The following is a 23,181-nucleotide window of genomic DNA, read 5'->3' as shown; positions in this document are numbered from 1 at the left end:
CTATTTTTGTTATAAATAGTGTCCAAATTGTAAAAGATTTTATCCAAATATTCAAGTTTCGATTTAGTGGTTATATGTATAATCCCTTTTCAACAAAGTTTTGATTTATGAATGATGTTTCTAGACAAAAATAATTTAGTTCCCTTTCTTCTTCTTTTTCCTTTTTCAAATAAAACAAATAAAATAATGTTTCAAGAAAGTTGGATTTTGTTACAAATGCTAACTATGATATAATCCTAGTAAATCTATAAAAAATATTATCATATTGAGTTCAATCTCATTTAATGATATTAATTTAACAAGCTCATCAACTGTAAAAAGTTAAATCCAATCCTTTTTTTTCATCAACACTTATAAATGTCATATCCAACTTAAACCCTAAATCGAGATCAACATTCAACCTTATAAAAAAATCATCCTAAATGGAGGCCAACTCTAAGCCCTTCTTTATCTACAAGTATCCTTTTGTACTCAAGTGGGAGAGAAGAAAGACAATATTGAAACTCTAGTTCAACATCACCCATGCATCCTTCAATCATCAAACTTAGTGACTCACTGCGAACCACCTTTATTGTAATATTCTAAATTTTGTATAACTTAATTGTTATAATAGATTTTATTAGATGCGAGTTTAGCTATATGTTTTTATTATATTTTTAATTAGCACTTTTAAATTTTTATTAAATATGATCAAATTTTTCATTAAATTATATATATATATATATAGTCCTTAATTCGTCCACAAGCTTTTTCTTAATCACATCTAATAAAATCTTATAGCAAAGTGGTTAGAAATTTTGGTTCTTCCCAACTAATTTTTTATTTAGTTTAATTTCAATATTTTAAATTAATTGTATGAATAAGATATCACAATATAGATAAATGAATTCAATTTGAATATATTAAGAATTTGTTGTTAGTCGTGATTAATAATTAATTGAAAATTAAATGTATTGTCTTTGTTTATTATATATTATGATGGCAATTGGTACTTTAATTAAAAAATTAAATGTTGATGTATATAAAAAATATATACTATTAAAGTTTTATATGATTTATAATATACATACAAGTTACAACAATCATATACACATATACAATATGTATATGTCATGAAAAGGAAAGAAATAATATAATATTAATTTAAAAGATGTATCTATATTTTAATGTACATAACTATTTATAAACCCTTCAAAAGGAAAGTTTGTGTCTTTTCAAATAGGTATATAGGTACCTTTTGATACTATGCATATAGACACAAAAATAGGATCGATATATGGAATTGAGTTTGAGAGAATATTACTATTAAAATTATATATTTTTGTCTCTGAATTTTATTCTAATTAAAAAATTTAAATTTTAACTCTAATTTAAAAAAACAAAACGCTAACTCTAAATAAAATATTACACATAAAAATGTTTCGAGTTGAAAACGTTTTTGTAAAATCAACTTATTCTCATAAATTTTCGAGAAAATAGCTTAAACACTTAAATTTTTTTTATATCGGGATTCGTTGTCGTTCATAATGATATTGTTTCTAAAAGTCAATTATGAGAGTAGAATCTGAGTTATCACAAGAGAGTAAAAAAGATGTTGATTAAACGAAAATATTTAGTGATGGCAAAGGGTGTCGTAATTTGCAAAACGATTTTCATAACCGAGTTTAGCAGGAATCACGAATCACGTGATATCTCCACCCTAAAGAGAGACACCCAAATCTCGTGTCCGGTCGGGTGATCGGGTCCCTCAAGTAAGGCCCGCGGCACGTGTGAGAGGTGTTTCCCTCGCACGTCCGTAGATCCCCGCTTAATACACTCCTATCTCACACACGCCCCATTCGTGCTAATTCCTAAACTTCACACACACATTACATGCTCGCCAATCCCGCACACGCGTGGAACCCTAAGCCTCACGCGCTCGCTTCTCCCTCTTTCACGCGCCCCTCTCCCCTTCCGGCAATACCCCCGTTCTCGGCCCTTCTCCCTAGCTTCTTGTTTCTCGTCAGCTCCGGAGGAATTCTAGTTTTACCACACCGGAGGTACCCTCCGGTCGCCGGGAAAAAATAGGTTGGAGTCCAGAAAGTGGAATTTGAAGAGAAAGTGAAGGATCGGATATATTTCGAAGCTTCATTTCTAGCAGATTGAAGATTGCCTGACAGTTAGGGAAAAAAAAACTGAGACGTTACTTTCAAGGTAATTTTCGAGAGAGAAGACGTTATTTTCAAGGTAATTTTCGAGAGAGAACTTTCAAATTTTGCTTGGCCATGTCTTTTTAGTATTAAATTCTCCAATTTTCTGGAAAACTTGTTATTTTAAGTTCTAGAGAAAATGTTTTCCTTTTCTTTTTCTTCTTTTTTTTCTGTTGAGGTCTTGTGATTACTGTACAACGGAGAATTTAGTTCAGTACTTAAGTCTTCATGTGGTTGCTGAGAAAGCGTTGGAGAAGTGAAAGCAGATGAAAAATAATAAAATTTGACTCTTCTTTTTAAGGTTTTTTTTTGTTTAAATTCTCATGAACAAAAATTTAAAATCCAAATAAGACAAATAGTTTACTAACCGACAATTCTTTCTGAGGTCTAAGAAGCTTAGTAGGTGCCTTATAATGATTATTGTCATTATTTGGTCATTGTGTTAGGAAACATGTAGATTTGGAAGTTGGAGCCATGTCTAATTGGGGTGTCCTTCCTCCCCCTTTCGTGTAATAATATGAATTGAAGTTGTGATTGTTACCAGGAAAATTTGAAATCTTGGGCCGGGAAAATTGGTTGCTTCATTATAAGAGAAATCAATGGTATGTGTTGATTTTGCACAAAGTAAGGAAATGGTAATTACATTTTAATGTAGGGAAGTTATAATCCAAAGGTTATTTAGGAGGTAGAGGTTTAGGATTAGAGTGGGAAGTTATGGCAACAAGTATGCAGAAACTAGTAGGAGTTAGTCAGGAAGATGATGAAGAGGAAATGGAAATGGATGTAAAAGAAGAGGATGATGAGGATGAGGAGAATGGAGAGAAGCAAATTGCTGCACAGATGATGATCGGTGTTGATGAAGTGATGCCAAGTACGAGCAGTAGTGATCAGTTTCAATATCAGCCGCAACTTCAAGAGCAAGTCAGCAACCAGAGTGGAGGAGGAGGAGCTCGGAGGTCGCGACCACTGGAAGAAAAGGAGCGAACTAAACTAAGAGAGCGGCATCGAAGAGCAATAACAGCAAGGATCTTGGCAGGACTGCGGAGGCATGGGAACTATAACCTGAGGGTTAGAGCTGATATCAATGATGTGATTGCAGCTTTGGCCAGGGAAGCTGGCTGGGTTGTTCTTCCTGATGGAACCACTTTTCCATCAAGATCTCAGGTACTAGCCTTTTGAATGCATAAGTTTTATCTTGAATTGAGCAATTATTTCATTGACATTACTGCTATGCACAACATTGAAATGTAACCTTCGATTTATTGTTCCATTGATTACCTTAATTCCTAATATTGGATTAATGTATGCAAATTAATCCATCCTGCGTAACATTGATGGTAAGGCTTAGAACCACGTGTCATGCATTTAATTACGCTGCTCTTTAATGCTCCTTTGATCTTCTTTTCTGTTAAATCTATGGGAGAACCAAATTGAAATGTTTTCTCTTTGCAGAGTTCACCTGCTGCTGGCACTTCTGCTGGCATGACTTCATCCTCCTCTCAAATGGTGTCACAACAGATTCCACCTCCACCTGCCACTTTGCAGGGAGTCTCTTCTGGCTATCGCACCACAGTGGAGTACAATGCTTGTCGTATGAAGGGTGTTTTCATGCCTACCCCTTCACCTTATGATCTATCCTCAACTGCCCCGGCTCAAAGTTTAGGCGTGGTTGCTGATGGTGGAGAACAAACAGAAAGACTTCCTCTTATTGCTGGCTCCACGCAAGTGATTAATGACAAACAGGTATGGAAGAGTTATATGGAGGTCACATGTGAATAACTATTTATGCGTTCTGTTGCTAATTGGTCAATCCCAAATGATGTTCAGAAATTTGATCTAAAATTCCTTGCTAGAACTTGAGTGTCAGAAAATATGTGATTGTGGCACTTTCATATTTAAATAATCGGTTGAAATAGACACTGATAGTATGATCTTGTTCAGAGTGACATATAATTCCACAAGAGCATGTGCTCTTATCGATAATTCAAGTAGCTTTATCCTTATATCTCTTGTAAAACTAAGTTACTTTGATTTGCTCATTTTCTTTGATTTCTAATATTCATTTTCTCTTCTAATTACAATCTTTATAGATTATTGGACTACCTACTAAGCTACCAGAACGTGATTTTGCTGGCACTCCATATGTTCCTGTTTATGTGATGCTACCTGTGAGTTTTCCAGTTCCCACTTCTTTCTATATATTTACATTGGATCCCACTTATTCTTCAACACTTCATATTGGATTATTTATTTATTTGTCAAATGGGTATGCATAAATCTTATTCTGTTTCCGCCTCACATTTTGGGTTCTTTGACACTCAAATGTTTTTCCAAGCTAACTAATGCTAAATGTGACTACTTTTTAAGATACTTTAGTTTCAGTCTAATGATTTACTTTAATTGTGACAGTTAGGGGTCATCAACATGAAATGTGAGCTAGCTGATCCAGATGGTCTGCTAAAGCAGCTAAGAGTACTGAAATCAATCAATGTAGATGGGGTTATGGTTGACTGCTGGTGGGGAATAGTGGAAGCACATGCTCCCCAGGAATATAACTGGAATGGTTACCAAAGACTCTTTCAGATGGTTCGTGAGCTTAAGCTTAAGTTACAGGTGAGTTTTCAATAAGGAATTGTATATGAAGTTGAAGGCTTTTTAATGCTTGAGGTAGTACTCTATTCATATAATTGTTTGATTTATTTGTTCATGTGAGCATAGGACTTTGATAGTCCCCCTCATTTGACCTCATCTCATCCCCTGTGAATGCTGCATGTCAATTCAGGTTGAAAGCAATACTACTTGGTATCTCTGGCATGCATTTGTCTCTAGATGTCAGCTTTTGCTGATCCTTGAATATGAGGATGTGGATGCTTTAGCAAGACGAAGGTTGGGGGTTCAATATGCATTGGGATTGGAATCCCCTTGTGTCTTGATATGTCAAACTTGGACTCAGTCGCTGCATGTCTCAGTAGTATTCCTCTGGATAAGGCTGTTGTGATGCAATTTGTGAAAGAATACACCAATTTAATTGGCGGCCATATTCTGCAGTGGTATGCCTTAGGTGGAGAGGTTGCAGTTTGGTTTGTACTTTATTTTAGAGCTTGGTCAAGCTTTTCAATATTGGAAGGAAATTTGACATTTCCTCCAGTTCCTAATCTTAGAACTAAAAGAAACAATCCAAACAATTACAACTTAGTTCAGATAAGTAACCCTGACAATTTAGGACTTGCCTTCTTCTTGTGAAGGTGTTGAAGAGGAGCATATTTGTCATTTGTGATCGTAGAGTGTCTTTTCTCTTCTTTTTTGTTTTTACATTTTGGATGTGATTCTTCTAAAGATTTGTGCCAATTGTGACAGTTGCCTTATTGGTGGATCAGGTTGTAATGTCATTTCATGAATGTGGTGGTAATGTTGGTGATGATGTTTGTATTCCACTTCCCCATTGGGTTGCAGAAATTGGTAGAAGTAATCCTGAAATATTTTTCACTGATAGGGAAGGAAGAAGAAACCCTGAATGCCTCTCGTGGGGGATTGATAAGGAACGAGTTTTAAGGGGCCGAACTGCTGTTGAGGTATCAGTCTTTGATATAATTTAGCCATTAGTTAGTCTCTAATTTTGTAGCATTTGCTAGCTATACTATTGTGTAAATCATACAAATTGCAGAGCCTCACTGTACTACATTCTGCCTTGACCTTTTGTTGTGGATCATTTAACTTATTTGAGTCCAACTGAAGCTAGTTCTATCTTTCTTGCAATATAATTGGTAATGGATCTGACTTTGGATCATATTTATGTTAAATCAATAAGCGTTGCAAAAAACAAAGTAACTTCAATTTGATATTTTCTGAAATTTACCTTTGAGGGATAATTTAAAGTTTAAACAGATTTGTTATGCTAACTTGATCTGCACTTTTCTCCCTTCACTGTGATGCGAATATTTCTTTCAAGAGTAGATTTTTTTATGTTTTCTTTTTGTGGCTAACATAGGTATACTTTGACTATATGAGAAGTTTCCGTGTGGAATTTGATGAATTTTTTGAGGACGGTATTATATCCATGGTCGAAGTTGGTCTAGGTCCCTGTGGGGAGCTCCGATACCCATCTTGTCCGGTAAAGCATGGATGGAGATATCCTGGGATTGGGGAGTTCCAGGTAATTTAATTACAATGTGAATTTTAATCCTTGTTATTTGACTTTTGCTTATTCAACTTATTTGGCCTCACAGTGATTTAATACAAAGTTTCTGCAGCAAGAACATTAATTTTTTCTTTTTGTGGGAAATTTGAAAGAGAATCTGTACTTAGAACCAGGTTCACTAATTCTATTTTGATCCCTAAATGTGACAACTGATTTTTTAATCATTGTATATAGATTAATTGCGTTGCTGCTATATGTATGTTTTGCCTCTATGCTTCAATCCATCACATTTTCATGCACCTAGAAACTTACCCTGCAACTTGCCTCCCTCTCCCATTTATGTTTACCCTTTTGAAGGAAAGAGACCAATAAATAAGAAGTGGTGGCTAGGCAGGCATTCTAGGATGTCTTTAGATATTCTTATGTATCCTGCTTGTGTTAAGACATGGTTCCTTGCCAGCAATTCTTTTTAAACTTACTGTAAATATTCTCATCATGGTTATCAGTATTGCTTCATTGCCAGCCTAGCAAGTTTTGGTTCTCTTTGTTTATTCTTTTTAAACGTGCCCAGAACATTAAAGTTTTGGTTCTTCTCCAGGAATCATGCAACTCTTTCTTTTTGCAGTGTTATGACCAGTACATGTTAAAAAGCCTGAGGAAAGCAGCAGAAATGAGGGGACACAGCTTTTGGGCTAGAGGGCCAGATAATGCTGGGTCCTACAATTCCCAGCCACATGAAACTGGTTTCTTTTGTGATGGAGGAGGCTATGATGGTTACTATGGTAGGTTTTTCCTTAATTGGTACTCTCAGGTATTACTCAATCATGGAGACCGGGTACTCTCTCTGGCGAAGTTAGCTTTTGATGGCACATGTATTACAGCAAAGGTGAGTGCCTACACTGATATTTCTTATACCCGACAATATTATTCTTATTACCCTCCAGAATTGGTATTATGCTTTATTGTTTGCCTGATAACAATTTTCTTTGTCTTCAACCCTCTCAATCCTTTTGCTTCTTCAAGATTGTTGTTACTTCCCAACCTTAAGCCTTCCTCAACCCTGGTGACTCTGTAATATTTTAAGGCCCGAGTCTTTTTTCATTTCTTAATCTTACACAGGTTTAACAATTTTTCTTTTTTTAAGAGCTTATTCTTTAATATGCATGCTTAAAGTAACTCTTGGCACTTGAAGATTATCATTGATATGTTATTCAACTTTGATTCTCATATGGAGCATTTTTTTTCATGATAAAATAAGGAAAATTTGTTGTATAACATATATTCTTTTAAATTTTCTATTTTACTGTTTTATTGAAATTCCAACCGTTCATTTTTTACTAGATCATTTCAATCTGCAAGTGGATAGGTCTTCTCCCCCTCTTCTTTCTCTTATACATTTTCTGTTCCTTTTCCTTAATTTTGTTTAGGCTTCCTCCTGCTGTTAGGTTTACTTGAATGCAAATTTGGTTACTGTTTGTAACTAATTTTAAAAGAAGCAGCTGCCAGGTATTCACTGGTGGTATAAAGCAGCCAGTCATGCTGCTGAATTAACAGCTGGGTACTACAATCCCTGCAATCGAGATGGCTATACAGCAATAGCAACAATGCTACAGAAGCATGGAGCTGCTTTAAGCTTTTCATGTGCTGAGCATCACATTTTGGAGCAGCAAGATCACCTGCGGGAAGCACTGGCAGATCCTCGGGGTTTAGTGTGGCAGGTGACATTTGGGGAGCTCTTGATAAAACTTAACATTTACTTGCTATTAGAGAAACACTTTTTCTTTGGAAACAATCTAGCAATTTAGAAAATTTGCTATTTCAGGTGCTGAATGCTGCATGGGATGTTAGCATTCCAATTGCAAGTGAGAATGCTTTTCTTTGCCATGATAGGGTAGGCTATAACAAGATATTGGACAATGTCAAGCCAGTAAATGATCCAGATGGGAGACATTTTTCATCTTTTACTTATCACAGGCTCAGCCCACTTCTCATGGAGAGACAGAATTTCATGGAATTTGAACGGTTTGTCAAGCGAATGCATGGTGAGTTGCTATATACTTTCTCTTCTAGACTTTTACTATTTATATCTATTTCTGGAGACTGAGGTTGGGGGGGGGGTTTAAGTCAAATTTAAAAACACACACACTTGTCTATTGAAGCCAAACAAAAGTCAAAGCCAAAAAACCTGGGGCAAAAAGAAACTAGAATAAGGAGCAAACTTCAACCTTTGAATCCCTAACGAAGAAAACCATTTTTGATTTTGGCAATCGATATATGAACTTAAGGATGATTCTCTCTAAATTGAAGATCTCAAATGTGGAACGAAACCAAGTTTGTTTGGCTTGGTTTTCCTAGTTCTGGGATGTTTAAGGAGGGTGTCAAAATTTTCTTTCCTTCTCGAGTTTTAGTTAGGGTTAATGTCCGATGCAGCCCCTATAGAATTAGGATTACAAGTTCAGGTATCCGATTGAGCATTTTTTTCCAGTACAGACAGATACCCAATGTCCAAATCCATTAGAACTGCATAGAACATTATGTCATTAGTTTATTATTCTTGTCTGTCCCTCTCGAATTCATCGGCCATCATCCTCTTAAACATGTCTTTTTTCACATTAAGGATGAAATCACTTTGAGCAAAAGAATGGCATTTGAGTAAAATTGATTGAGCCGTATCTCATCATATTCACTGCAGGGGAAGCGGTTCTTGATCCCCAGGTATAGCAAGGTGTGTGAAAGCACTTAAAAGAAAGAAAGTTTGCCTCCCAACAAAAAAGTATATTCTTAGTTTTAGTTTTAACAAACAGTGTGTAAATGAATGAATAATTATTTGGGACCATTCCTTGGCATAACTAGCTGTTTAACTTAGGTTGTGTAGTTAAAATCAATTGATGAATGTATTATTTGGGTTTGAGGACAATTAACATTTATCACACAAACTACCCCTTTTGGAAGTTTCTTGTATTGGAATAGTGGCAAATAGATCCCAATGAATGACTGATGGTATCTTTCCTGATATGAGGATCAAAGAAATTCAAATTTTAAATGTAGCCATCGTGGTTATACCTTTTAATTCAAATTTAATCATCACGAGTGACAATAATATATAGATGGTCCAACAATAATGAAATAAACACTCAAAAATTCATTATATTACTAAAAAATTTAAAATTATTAAAAACATCAATGGTTAGTTTTCTTGTTCTCGATTTTATTAACATTTCAATTCTAACAACATTGACTTTACCCGATGCCCATTACTTGTAAGGCAATGAAAACTAAATCAAATTTTATTAAGTTTTTATTCGACTTCAATTTGATTTTCGAGTCACAATGATAAAACACCATTATAATTTTTTATTTATTATAAATAAATAGGTGAAAATAACTTTGAAAAATACATAAATATAGTTTTTTTTTAAAAAACGAACCAAGCCAATTCAAAAAATTTTGGTTCTGGTTTTATAAAATAAAATAATAAAAAAGGCAGAATAAGTGTAATTTTATTCCAAAATCGATTCAAATCCAACCGTTACCAAGTCTTATTACTTGGATAATGACTAAATCAGGAATGTCTATTAGGATAGATTTGATTGCCCATTATGTACAAAACTTCCTTATCCTTATCATGATAGTCTCAAGCAATAAACCATGGTGCACATGACAGAATTCATTTGCAGACCTCTCTGTTTTCTCTTTTTGAGGCAACCAGGCAGGTCGGGGACTAATGGAGTGATGTTGAGGGTTGTTCTATGGAACTGGCTTCTCCAACACCATATCCCCGGACTCGGTCAACCTCCCAACTATCCCTTCTTTTCCTAGATGATAACTTAGAAGCCTCTCTCACTTGATCCACCAGAAGATCCGGCTCCTTCCATTTCATGGAATGTTCCATACGTGGAAGGCGAGTAAGCCTGCGGGATATCCAAAGCAACTGCCCTCTGAAGAGCTGCCTTGTGCTCTTCACTGTGTTCTCGAGCAAGAGACACATGCCGTACCATTTTCTGCTTTGCAGGAACCCGCATTACCCCATCTTTCTCCACCATCAACTACATTTAACAGAATGAGAGCTTATCGTGTTGTTGCAATAAACGGAACTATTTTCCTATTTCTACCAACCTAAACTATTCCAGCTTCAATCATTCAGCTTTTCTTACTCGTTGATTCAATACCATTTAGAGCAATTGTTGAGATAGTTAAATGCAAAAGTAACGATTAAGCTCGTAAAGTACAAACTGAAGGGTGTGTATCAAATGCAGAAAAAATACACATGTGATTATTTTTTCCGGCCAACATGAGATTTTTCACTATACATCTTGTTAGTCGCTTCACCTTAATTATGCTTAAATGCTGAAGTATAGGTTTACAGCTTACTAAGCAAAGTATACTGATTCTAAACACAAATTGATTATAGTAGCCATATTGTACCTTCCAAGCACCATAAAGGCATGCGAAGCTAAGATTCTTAATATTTTTTTATCTCTGAAGAAAATTTTCTAAGTCTAAGATTCAAGCTCTCACTTCTGTGTCAAAACAATTTTCTTTTCGAACAAAAAAAAGGGTCAAGAAGCCATAAACTTACATCAAGAGCTCTTTGGGACTCTCTTTCTATCCAAATAATAGCATGATCAGAGGTTGCATTGCAGGAAAGAACTATATGCTCAAACCTCCCATCCACAGGAACTGCAGTCCTCACCACAGGGGGAAATCTTCCTATCCTGCGATCGGGATGGAGAGAAATGCATATGAAACACTGAACCAAAAATACATCTTAATTGATCCCGATCTTATATGATTATTTAAGGGATAGAAAAGATAAATGATTGACCACGACTGCGAGTCTTGCTTATTAACATCTTTCACTAAGAAATCCCGTCTTAAAATATCAAGCAGGTTGAGTGTTTTTATAAAAGAAAAACGAGTAATTCACTATACAGTGTTGAACAGTTCACAAATTTGTCAACGTAACCTGCAAGGTCTTCTTTCAACAATGTGGTACAGGCGTCCAGGTGCATACAGCCGCCTCGGATCTTTCAGCATCTTCTCCTCCATGGTGCAAGTGTCTTTCAAGCACATTAGGCACAAAAGACACGGTAAACTGCATAAGAAGCAAAACCAGCCCTGTTATGCAAACATCAAAATCAATTCTAAGAACGAAGAGAGCTTGGTTTTCAAAGAAACCCCACCATTAAGGAAATTACTAACTGAAAGGTGACTAAGACATACTATATTTTACCAGAAGAGTGATTTGAAAACATCTTCCAACGCAGTGGTTGTTCGAGGTAAAAAATCATCCTGGTGCAGTACAACAGCTCATGTTAGGGCCTACGCATACAAGATATTATCAATTGGCATTCAACTATATTTGTTTTAATCTTAAACCTTCTAACCAAATTTGGCAAGCTGAAATCAATGATCCAAGTCCATATATAAGCACACATGCATACAAGTTTACAATATATGGTATGACAAGTTTACCTGAAGCACTACTGAATTGATTACATCTGCATATCGAACCGCCAAATTGAGCGACATACACCGAGCGGGAGCAATGGCGTAGCATCTAAACCGGTTCCTCTCTGTGATTCCCAGTTTGCTACGATTTTGAACGGCAACCATCACCAACAAGGCCACCAAGCCTGCTCCAAGGGAATGACCTGCAAATGTCAAAGTGTAGCTAGGATTCTTCTTAAGTAATTCCCTTAAAACCTCACACTCGGCATCAAAAACCCACTCGGCGGCTTTCAATAACCCGTTGTGGACATATCCACCATCAAATTTGGTCTGCCCCAGTTTGTTATCAAGCAAAACAGCATAATCACTTTCCTTGGCTAAGTTAAGTCCCCTAACAGCAAACACAATATCAGCATTTTCATGATCTAAATAAATCATGTAAGGTGGAGCTCGGCCTTCAGTTTCTTGGTCATTTCTTCTTAAGAAAACCCAATCAGGGTTAATGCCATAACCTCCAGGGGGTGCCCAAAGAGGGTTATGGAGATCATCTTCATAAACAGCTAGAATTAAACGACAAAGGCGTGGGACTGGCTCAAATTCTTCCACTGTGGCTAAACCCCAGTGCTCGCTTTCATGGCCAGCAGTGTATAGACATTTCTGCCATGCCCAACGAGCACAGGCTAAACAGTAGACACATTCAAGGACGGGACAGCAACAGGCGATTGACATAGGCTCCCCTATGAATCAAACACATTTAATAACACACCATGGATCAATGTAAAGATTAAACAATATGAAATAAATACAAAAACAGGGCTTTTTTTAAAAAAAAATCCATGGTGGAAACTATAAAGGGTAACTTAAGTTTTCAAAGGAACTAGTCAATCAATAGGCTCTGAAAAATCCTAAGTTGGTTCACGTGTCAACCAAAAGAGAAGATGAAGAAGGGAATTCCAGATGATCAGGAAGAAACTACAAGAAAATTCTTATAATTTCACCTTGGGATTTGTATAAAAAGTGATGGACAGAAAAAAAGATAAAAAATTTTAAAATAAAAGGAGAAAACTTTGAATCAAAACAAGGGGGAATTCAAGAAGGAAAAAGAAAAGGTATGAGGATTTGGGGTATGTGAACATTGAAGAAGCTTAATGGTGGGGTTTGTTTTATGGGTACACAGCTACCTTTCTAATTAGCAAAGGAGAAAGAAGAGACAAAAGCTTGAAAAAGAAGCCATGGCTGAATCGGCTATAAAGCTTTGTTTGTTAGTACCTGCTAGTCAAACACATTTTCGCTTGTTTTTGAGACTTTGAGTTGGCTTCAGAGAATCTACGCAAATGGAATCATTCCATTCGCTGCTTCCATGCGAGTATGCTTTCTTGCTAGTTACTTAACTATTGACTGGAAATTAATGGTTCAACTGGTTCGGCCCATTTTATTATTGGGTCCAAATAGTTGAAACTTCCTTCGTTTTTGTTTTTCGGCAATTATGGATTTCTGAAAATTTGGTTAACAGGCCCAATGGAGCCCCGACCCGAATTACAACAGGAATGAAATTATTTTTGTGCTTTCCATCGAAATTAAGATATAATCTTTATAATTTTATTTTTTTTGACTTACCAAATTTTATGAGAAAAAAATATTCTGAAATCAAGTTGGAAAAATATGATAAATTTCATGTTTAAGTTTTTTAACATATTAATAATACCATAGACCTAAAATTCGACACCATTTATGGTTGAAACAGGGTTATATGCTCAGGCCCTCAACTTTCCCTTCCATCTATCCAATCCCAGTTGCGCCGTAGATCTGACACGCTGGAGCCGACGAAAGATGCGAAGATTAAGAGAACTTAAAGGGCGCGTAGCGTGTGATGAAAGTGAAAGTGAGAAATTAGGGTTTTAGTTTTAGAAATTGGCTTTTGTTCAAAAGAAGGAACGACAGATTGGAGTCCTGGACAAAGGGAAAAAGGAAAAGAAGAGGAAGCCCTATTTTCAAACAAGTAACCTGGTTTTCAAATTTCAAAGCCCAATCCAGTAAATGCCTAATTTGCTAAAAATATTATTTATAAGTATTGTTTGGGCTGGCTGCGCCTGCAAAGCTTACCCGAAGTCCAGCTTATTTAAAAAGCGGGAATCAAATTTTTATTCAAATCCATTTTATGGGTTTATATTTTTATTTAAATCTTCCCATTTTTTGGACGGAGCTTCTGGTCTGATCGGGTGGCCCAGACCTTGAATTAGTCTACTTTAGGTTGGGTTATGAAAGGGTATTTTTGTTTTTCTCCTAACCAAGTTGATGACCCTATTAAGGGTAACACCAACTCAGTTAGGAATTTAAATAATAGGATAACTCAATTTAATTATGAAAGGGTATTTCTATAAATCTTTTAACTGACTTGATGACAAGGTTAAAGATGACGCCAATTAGTCAGAAGTTTAAATAATAGGATAGACCCTCCTGCTAATCTAATTCCCTATTTTCGATCTTGTCGTCTTTCAGTTGCCTCCATAAACCGTTAAAGCTTAACTATGAACAATAAAGCAAGTGAATGTTTCTCTCCCTCTCTTTTTTTTTTTTTTTGCTTTATCCATTAACTTATGGAATTCCTCTTATTGATCTACAGGAAGCTACCAAAAATATATAATTTTAACCAGAAAACTTGATCTCCCACTTGATCACGCGCTTAGTTTCTCCAAAAATTCATAAAAATCTAAGAAAAAAGTAAAGAAAAAACAAAAAAATTACTTTACTTGACTTTTTAGACTTTTATGAATTTTAAATTATTTATTTTATTATTGTTGGTTCGACGGTTAAATCGACCAAACTAGTGGTCTAATATCTTCAATCATTTGTTCAATTATTAAATTGTCAAATTTAAGTGCCAAAGTGAACAAAAAAAAAAGGACATGTACCAACATGATCCTAATTGTCAAGTTCAGGGGGGCCAAAAGTTGCACTATCCTCATTTTTTTCACTATCGTTAACAAAATGGGCTTAAATGAATAACGGTTTTTAAGTTCAGGGGTCAACGTAGATCAAAAATAGTTTAGGGTCCAATGTAGATCTACTTGCTGAGTTTAGGGGCCAAAAGTTACATTATTCCTTTTATTTAAAAAAAAGAATAAATATATATCAATATGATTGGATTTGAACCCGTGCCAATTAAGTTTAGAAAACCTTAAATTTACCACTCAATTAAAGTTTTATTTTAATATTTTGATACATTTTAATTTTATCATGTACACTTGATTACCTCCATCAATTGTATATTTTATCTATACTATTAATAAAATTCAGTTTCATTTTAACATTTTTATACATTTTAATTTTACTATGCACACTTGATTACCTCCATTAATTGTATATATTATCTATATTATTAATAAAATTCATAAGCGAGTTGGTGTCACAAGTCAATCGGTCACAAACTCGTTAGAAAAATTATAAAATGACCTTCGTATTTTAAATAAGCTATATTATTTGAGAGCACTCTAGTCTTTTTAATTTATAAAAAGAATAAAAATATGCATGTGGTGGGATTTGACTCTTGCTAATTACAGTGGAAAAAATTTAAATTTACCGCTCAATCAAGGCTTTATTTTGTTTTAATTATACATTTTAATTTTATTATGCAAACTTTATTACATTCATCAATTGTATATCTATCTATACTATTAATAAAATCCTCGATTGAGTTGGTGTCACAAGTCAATCGGGCACCAACTCAGTTAGGGAAATTACAAAATTAAATTTTCATATTTAAAATAAGTTATATTATTCAATGGTACTTTAATCTTTTATTAAAAACAAAACAAAAACACTTGTAGTGCGATTTGAACTCACAACAATGCATATATTTTAAATTTACCACTCAATATATTTTAAGTTTATTATGCACACTTTATTATCTCCACCAATTGTATTGTTAAAACCGTGGTTTCCATACATATATGTGTGTGATAGTATTCCTAGTATTAATAATGTTGTTGATTGAGATTGTGTTACAAATTAAATCGACACCAATTTAGTAATCTTAATATGATGTATTCATGTGTTTAGATTTTATTTTAATTACAATTTTAATTATTTTTATTTTAAAATCGTATATATTTCATGTGTTATTATTATTATTAATTAGTTTCAAAACATACATTTCATTATTTATTGTATGTTATTTTCAAACACAAATTTATATTCTAAATATGTGGTTTTTACACACATAGGTAAAGTTTCTAATATATACTAGTTTGGATTCCCGGCAATGTATTGAGTTGTTTTTGTGTATTAATATTATAATATTTTTATAATTTTAATTTTGGTTTAATTTGTTTATTTATTTAAAAATTAATGATAAGTGCATAATTTTCCATTTATATAAAAATTATTGGTTTTGTTCAACAAAAATATAATGTATAATAATACATTGAAAATAAAATTAGTTAATGAATTAAATATAGAAACATGTACATGTAAGTTTGTTGCTATATATATATATTTTAAATTATCTTCAATTAAAGTTTTTAATAATAGCCAACAGTTACACATGCAGATTATTATCATGATAAATGATATTTTATAAGCTATATTGCATGGGAATTGTTTCCTTTTTTGGAACATTGTATTGCGATAGTGTGTGTATATATGATGGGTAAGCTACATCCAAGTATTTGGGCTACTCAACTTAAAAAAGTTACGAAATAGACATCGAATTATTCAAAAGTTTTCATTTAAGTCATTAAGTTATTAAGTTTTTATTTTTTTTAAGTTCAGCTGGCGAGTTCTAAGCAACAATTTGATAAACAGTACGATGGAATAGCATCTATCAATGAGTAGAGACAATTCCTTAGATCCAAAGCGATTTGACACCCAAAGTCGGGAATAGAAGAAGAAACCTTTTTGCATTTTGCTTCACAAAATTGTGACATTCAAAACTGTTCCATAGAAAAAACTAAATTGTAGAAGAGGAAAGAAAAGAAAGTTTTCGATTAATGTTGACGGTGTAAACGGAAAAAGTCATACAACGACAATCTTACCAATCCAATGACTTAAATGAAAATTTGTAAATAATTCAATTACTGTATATTAAACTTTAATTAGGTAATAATATATTTAGAGCTAATCTAATTTTGATTTTATTTTTCTTTTATAAAATTGAGAAGTTTTATTCTACTTTATAAAAATAAAATTGACAAGTTAATCTATAATTTTGTTGCACCTTACCCGACATCTTTGAGTGGCAAACAAATTAACAAAACCAATAAATGAAACAACAATTCAAGTTCTTGTTATTACTTATAATTGAATTAATTTTTGAATTTGTATAAAATACGAGATCAATTTTATAAATTAAAGTAACAAAATAAGTTTTCAATTTTAATAAAGTATGAAGGATTTATAATTACTCTAAATATATATAGCCAGGAATAATTAAAAGGGTTAAATCATACCAGTTGAATCTTAACTCGATTAGCATCGATATTGTTATTAATGTTCAAGTGCGCTAAAGCGCATTTTCCTCCTATTTAAAAGTTGGAAAAGGACGAAGAGTTGTTCTAAAGATTGTATAAATAACAATAAATATAATAAGAACTTATAATTGTTTAAAAAAAAGGTTAAATCATTTTTTTGGGCTTAACTATTTTAAAGTACAATTCTTTTTTCAAGTTTAGCTTTGAACCTAGCAACCACATTGGCACTTAAACTTTTTTTGTCCAAATTAATCAGTGATATTTCAAATCTCGATATAGGAACAATGATCAAGTTCAAATCCCAATATGAGAAACAATTACCATGTTTAGAGTATAAATTCGACAAAAAAAATATTCAAACCCAATGTGAGAATAATTACCTAATTCAAATCACAATGTTCATGCTTCAAAATAGTGATTTATCCCTAATTAATACTATTAAAGCTCAACAATAAAGTGTTTAAAGTTGCAAACTTGCAAAGATATCAAACTCTAAAACTAGTACCAAAAATGTAGACAACTTACTAAAAAGGCTAATCTTAACAAATAATTACACCGAAAACAGCTCTTACATTTTAAGAAGACAATCAAAGCCCCTAGTAGAATTGAGAAACAAAAATACTACTAAATAAAAAAAAATGCATTTCATTACAGAAAGCTCCCTTGCGGTACAGACATTGAAATCAATATCTTCAAGTAATTACACCATAACCATACCTGCAATGGTGGAAGGAAAAAAAAAACACACACACACGAGTAGAGTAAGCCTTTCATTTCGAAATCTCGATTTCGTCAATTATGAAAATAAAGCTTCATTGGATCAACTAATTTTCTCTTTTTCAAAGCAGGATGTATAATGCCATTGCAAGACTCTAGCTTCTCAATCCTGGAAATGCAAACTTTCATCCTTTTCAAAACAACCGGCATTGCTGAAATGTTGCTCGAAATTTTGCCTTTAAGTGATCGTATCCTCTCTTCCGCCCTTTGTTCGGCATCTGAGTTCATCTCTTTTGAATCTATAAAAATAAACAAAATCTAGGTCAATTATGGAGAAAAAATTATTAAGTCCCAATTCCAAAAATCTTATAAAATTGAAGGGTGTAACTCTACCTGCATTATTTTGTGCTGAAGGTCCAGGCTCCGACCCATCATCAATGCGGGGCAAATCGGGTCTTTGAGTGGAAAGAATTGAATCGAGAGTCGTCTTAAGCTGATCTGGAATAGTAGCTCTATATTCTAGAATCTTCTCTGCCATTTCCTTCACATCTGTCTGCAGCTCCTCCAAGTCCTCTTCGGAGTCGGGTTCCGATTCGGCCCGTCCATTGCCAATGCGGGTCTCTAGGGTTTTGAGCTTGTTGTTTAGAGCCATCTATCAGAGAAGATTAGATTTTATTTGCAGAGACCCCTTCTTCTTTTGGGAACATTAGGGATTTGAAATTTGAAAAGTTCGAGCGTGTTTTGAATATTTTGATGTTGAACCTGAAGCTCTGTACGAGCTGTTGGCCCCCACTTAGGTCAGCACAACGTCGTCGTATAAATTCGGTGCAACTAGACCAACTCAACGGCGTCGTCTGAAAGCTTCCTATATACGCCGTTAACAATTTAACACTAAACATACTAGTTTAGGTCTAATGATGATTGCAGTCCCTCCACTACTATAAAATTTAGATTCTAATCTTCCTATTTTAGATTTTCTAATTTTAGAATTTAAAGCTTCCTTAATATTATCAGTAAATCCAAATTGTTGATAAACACCGTTAATAGTTGCCTATTTTCTTAAAAAATCCAATAAATAGTGTTCAATTAGTCTATGCCGAATCTCAAAGCTGGGTTTTCTTTTTTAAATGATGTACTATTAGCCATTTGAACCTACCAATAATATTGTAAAAGTAGAAAGACTAAATTATGCCAAATCAAAGTAGAAAAACTGAATCCCAAATTTCAACATAATAAGGGGACTAAAACCATAATTAGATCACTAAAATCAGGCTAATTGTAAAAATATTGTTCAATTTTGCCTGTGCCTGCATTGAACAACTACTAAATATACAAGCATTTTACTCATCTTAAGGATTTGGGACTCAGATAATAAATTAGTACTTTTTCTTTTCATTTCAAGAAAAAGACATGATTTGTCTTTCATTTGCTAAATATATAATATAAGCATTTTAAATGCAATAAAAATATTTATTGTAAAATAGTAAGTATTTTAATATTACTAGCAGTAAATAATCAAAGGACCGCCATTGAAATTCCTTCTTCAAAAGCAATATGTACAAAGTACACACTACCAGTACTGCACAAACACAAAATTCCCTGTTGAAAACTCAAAAGGGACAAAGGAAGCTTGGCCTCATACAACAATTTTCAGGCATTCCCTAATGTAATAATAACCATAAAAAGCCTTATTCAATAGTCAAACCTCATCACTGTTCGATCTTGTATCCTATGGATGGAGTATAGACCTACGGGTGTTCTTTAGCGTTGTTGTTGGAACTCTGCGAACTTCCTTGCTGTTCTTCCCTTGATGATCCCGCGATAAACTCTTTCAGAGAACTTTGTGCTGATAGTATGCTCTTCTTGATCTGCACTCAAATATTATTTCAATAGAATCGCAAACAAATGGAGATGAAGCCAAATTCTAAAATGGCCTTAATGAATACTGATAATACAGAACACAAATACATCACAACATCGGTCAAATCCCCAAATGACCCCAAACAAAGAACGTAAAGATCAAGCATCCAGGTCTCCAAATACCAGATCCTTGTTTCTTTCATATCCTAATTCCTAATTCCTTTCTTTTATCATTCTTCTTCCCTTGGACTATTATCATTCAAACTTAACAAGCGAAAAGCCGATTCATCAACAACCAGCATGCTACACACAACAAACATAGGAGGCAAAGCGAAATTTATGCCTAACAAAGTTGAGAAATTTGGAGTATTTATGAAAGTAAAGAAATTATAGAGGTGTGGGCTCCATGGAATTAGAGAAAACAAGTATTAGGAGAACAGAAAAAGATTAGATTTACAAGCATATTAAAACATGGGAAGCTTAGCGCAGCTAATGTACAGGAGACCAATCATTTACATTTCACAATATTCTATTAGACAACATCTTACAAACGAAAAAACTTGCTTTTAAGAAGCCAAAGCCCAAAACACGAAAGCAATTAAGGTTACCCTACATGTGAAATATATATATCATACAGCAATTAGAATCGAAACCCGAAATTACTACTCTATGGGAGACAGTATTGCTTAATCATTTGTGTGCTGTCCATGATGATGAATAAATCATCAGACTTCCTAATTTCTCAATAATTGCATTTGTAAAGTGTAACATAAATCATGAGAAAGTATCTTTTTTCAACTTCCAAAATTCACATAAAAACTCTCAGTTCCAGCATCTAAGTTCTTTTCTTATATTTCTGGACTTCATTCTAAAGGGGTTAGTTGCCATCCTATCCTGCCTATAACTGATTAAAATTTCTTTAACTAGAAGGTCCAAACCCCAATCTTTCAGGTCTTAACTATTTCATTTTCTTTTGAAAATGAATGGGATTTGAAGTTTATACTTTATTTTTCAAGATCCCTTGGGTCTAACTAAATCCAGAGTTGAACCAAGTCAAATCCCTAAACATGGGCGAACTCAGCAATGTTTTCTCCTCCGCATGACTCCAACCCGAAACGAGATTGAGCTACTGACTACTCGACCCAATAGGTTAATACCTAACATGCTCAAATTCATCATCATTTATTATAATTATCCACACTAAATATGAAAGTAGAACCTAAACCACCAAATTGATGAAAACCCACATAGGTTAATACCTAACATGCTCAAAAATAATATGACCCTTATCCTAGGCTGCAGCAGATAAGAAAAAATTGAAAGCCCAAAGATTGGCCTTTGAAACCGAAATAATAGTAAAGAGTAGAAGATACTTACAGGGTCGAGCACATTAGGTTCAGGGCCATAGTCAGCGGTTAAAAGGAAATAAGAGGCAGTGACAGTAGCCACCATGGTGATCCTCCTCACCAACTTGTCTGCTTGGGGATTCATATTTTCCGTATCATCAAATATGGTTTTTTGCTTCTAGCCTTCTCAATTTTGTTTTTTGGGCTTAGTTTATGGAAGGTTTTCGAAGGGTCTCGGAGGTTTTGACGGCAAGTTGCTATTAATTTTAGGGTAAATTGCACAATTAGTTACTAAACTATGGGTATGTTTTTGTTTTGGTCACTTAACTAAAAAAAAGTTATAATTTAATCACTAAACTATTCGAAAGTTTTCATTTAAGTCAATGAAAAATTCAAAAGTTTTTATTTAAGTCACTGAGATGTTAAGGTTTTTTTTTTTTTTAAGTTCCATCGGTGAGCTCCAAGCGACGATTCAACGATCGATTTGGTGGATCAATACCCATCAACAAGCAGAAGAACATACTTTAGATATAAGTCGATATGACAGTCAGTGTCGGAAATCAGAGAAAAAAGTTATTTGAATTTTGGTTTGCAGATTCGTGATGTTCAAAATTGTTTCATGATAAAAAAAATGAACTGAAGAAGAGAATGGGAAAGAAAGCTTTCGATTGGTGCAGGTAGTGCGAACATAGAAAGCCATATAGCATCGATTTTAACATCCTAGTGACTTAAATGAAAAATTTTGAATAGTTTAGTGATCAAATTGTAACTTTTTTTGTTAAGTTACTAAAATGAATATTTATCCATATTTTAGACACAAATGGTGTAGTTTTCCCTTAATTGGGTTGGTGAATTTCTGAAATGACCCTCCATCCTTATTTTTCGGTTTAATTCTAAACTTTACTCAAATTCTTTTATTCTAGTACCTACCTTTTTTTTATTAGAAAAGTGATATTTAAATTACACTTAATGCACAAATTGCCCCTAAAGTATCTTAGTTTTCTTTGCTTCAGTTACATGATTTATCTCAAAACGTTAACCCCGTTAAAAAAACCCGGTCATCTCCTCCAATCAATTATAAGTTGTCACATGGTGCATTCCGGTAAAAACATCTAAACTTACCAAAAAAATCATTAAAATTGTAGAAAATATTTTAAAAATGTAAAAATCATAAATATATATAAATGTTAAAAATTAAAAGGTATTCAAATTAATTTTTTTTAAATGTAAAAACATATAAAAACAAATTATAAATATATAAAAATATATAAAAATTATGAAAATGAAAAAACATTAAAAATTATAAATCATTTTTCAAAATTCAAAAAGTATGTAAAAATTCTAAAAAGTTATTTAAAATTTAAAAAATATAAAAAAGGGTAAACTACCAAAATAGTCACTTTTGTTTACCTTAAATTACATTTTAGTCACTTACGTTATCGCGTTGTAACATTTTAGTCTCTAAGTCGTTAATTGCCGTTAATGATGTAACGGTAAGCTGACGTGGCACGTTAAATCATCATTTTAAACAAAAAAATTTAGGTTAATTTATACAATCGGTCCCCATATTTTTTCGTTTTGAGCAATTTATTTTTTCTTTTATGTTCTTTTAACTTTCCTTTTTTTCTTTATTTTCTATTCTCTTTTGCTTCTCCCTCTGTTTTCCTCTCTTCTCTATTTCTTTTAATGTAGTTTTTCTATGTTTTCCATTTGTTTATATTTTGAACAATTTAATTTTTCGAGTGAGGTGAGCTTGTGGATTAGTTTTAACAAATGGAAAACATAGAAAAATTACGTTAAAAGAAATGAAGAAGGGAGAAAAACAGAGGGAGAAGAATAAGAGAACGGAAAATAAAGAAAAAAAAGGTTAAAAGAACATAAAAAATTAAATTGCTCAAAATGAAAAAAATATAGGGACCAATTGTAGAATTTAACTTAAAATTTTCGTTTGAAATGATGATTTAGCATGCCATGTCAGCTTACCGTGATACTATTAACATTAATTGATGGCT

General features: G+C 33.5%; 4 protein-coding genes across 10 annotated transcripts; 1 reads left to right on the top strand and 3 right to left on the bottom strand.

The window, feature by feature from the left end:
* The first annotated feature begins 1,685 nt into the window (after positions 1–1,685).
* Positions 1,686–9,278, top strand: LOC105791606 (beta-amylase 7). 6 transcript variants are annotated; one of them, XM_012619752.2, is made up of 11 exons: positions 1,686–2,193; positions 2,734–3,353; positions 3,642–3,932; positions 4,280–4,357; positions 4,599–4,802; positions 5,567–5,761; positions 6,178–6,342; positions 6,953–7,213; positions 7,827–8,045; positions 8,150–8,369; positions 9,020–9,278. In XM_012619752.2, exons 2-11 carry the CDS (start codon positions 2,904–2,906, stop codon positions 9,046–9,048), a joined length of 2,112 nt encoding a protein of 703 aa, XP_012475206.2. In that variant the 5' UTR covers positions 1,686–2,193; positions 2,734–2,903; the 3' UTR covers positions 9,049–9,278. The 6 variants fall into 6 exon arrangements, with proteins under 6 accessions (XP_012475206.2, XP_012475201.2, XP_012475205.2 ...); XM_012619747.2 differs by having other exon boundaries at positions 2,636–3,353; XM_012619751.2 differs by having other exon boundaries at positions 1,686–2,226.
* A 521-nt stretch (positions 9,279–9,799) lies between these two features.
* LOC105791607 (uncharacterized) lies at positions 9,800–13,169 on the bottom strand. 2 transcript variants are annotated; one of them, XM_012619756.2, is made up of 6 exons: positions 13,048–13,169; positions 11,803–12,515; positions 11,561–11,619; positions 11,294–11,422; positions 10,907–11,042; positions 9,800–10,373 (listed from the first exon to the last, which is right to left on the bottom strand). In XM_012619756.2, the coding sequence occupies exons 2-6, from the start codon at positions 12,505–12,507 to the stop codon at positions 10,155–10,157; spliced, it is 1,248 nt and encodes a 415-aa protein (XP_012475210.1). In that variant the 5' UTR covers positions 12,508–12,515; positions 13,048–13,169; the 3' UTR covers positions 9,800–10,154. The 2 variants fall into 2 exon arrangements, with proteins under 2 accessions (XP_012475210.1, XP_012475208.1); XM_012619754.2 differs by lacking the exon at positions 13,048–13,169 and having other exon boundaries at positions 11,803–13,039.
* Positions 13,170–17,757: 4,588 nt separating this feature from the next.
* LOC105791603 (uncharacterized) lies at positions 17,758–19,325 on the bottom strand. The gene is made up of 2 exons (XM_012619744.2): positions 18,357–19,325; positions 17,758–18,262 (listed from the first exon to the last, which is right to left on the bottom strand). Exons 1-2 carry the CDS (start codon positions 18,613–18,615, stop codon positions 18,039–18,041), a joined length of 483 nt encoding a protein of 160 aa, XP_012475198.1. The 5' UTR covers positions 18,616–19,325; the 3' UTR covers positions 17,758–18,038.
* A 150-nt stretch (positions 19,326–19,475) lies between these two features.
* On the bottom strand, positions 19,476–21,378 carry LOC105791604 (uncharacterized). Its single transcript, XM_012619745.2, has 2 exons — positions 21,201–21,378; positions 19,476–19,831 (listed from the first exon to the last, which is right to left on the bottom strand). Exons 1-2 carry the CDS (start codon positions 21,312–21,314, stop codon positions 19,712–19,714), a joined length of 234 nt encoding a protein of 77 aa, XP_012475199.1. The 5' UTR covers positions 21,315–21,378; the 3' UTR covers positions 19,476–19,711.
* Between the last annotated feature and the right edge of the window lie 1,803 nt (positions 21,379–23,181).

The sequence above is a fragment of the Gossypium raimondii genome, chromosome 8 (assembly GCF_025698545.1).
Source record: "Gossypium raimondii isolate GPD5lz chromosome 8, ASM2569854v1, whole genome shotgun sequence".
Taxonomy (NCBI): Eukaryota; Viridiplantae; Streptophyta; class Magnoliopsida; order Malvales; family Malvaceae; genus Gossypium; species Gossypium raimondii.
Note: the sequence above shows the minus strand (reverse complement) of the source record. Positions and strands in the feature narration are given on the sequence as shown.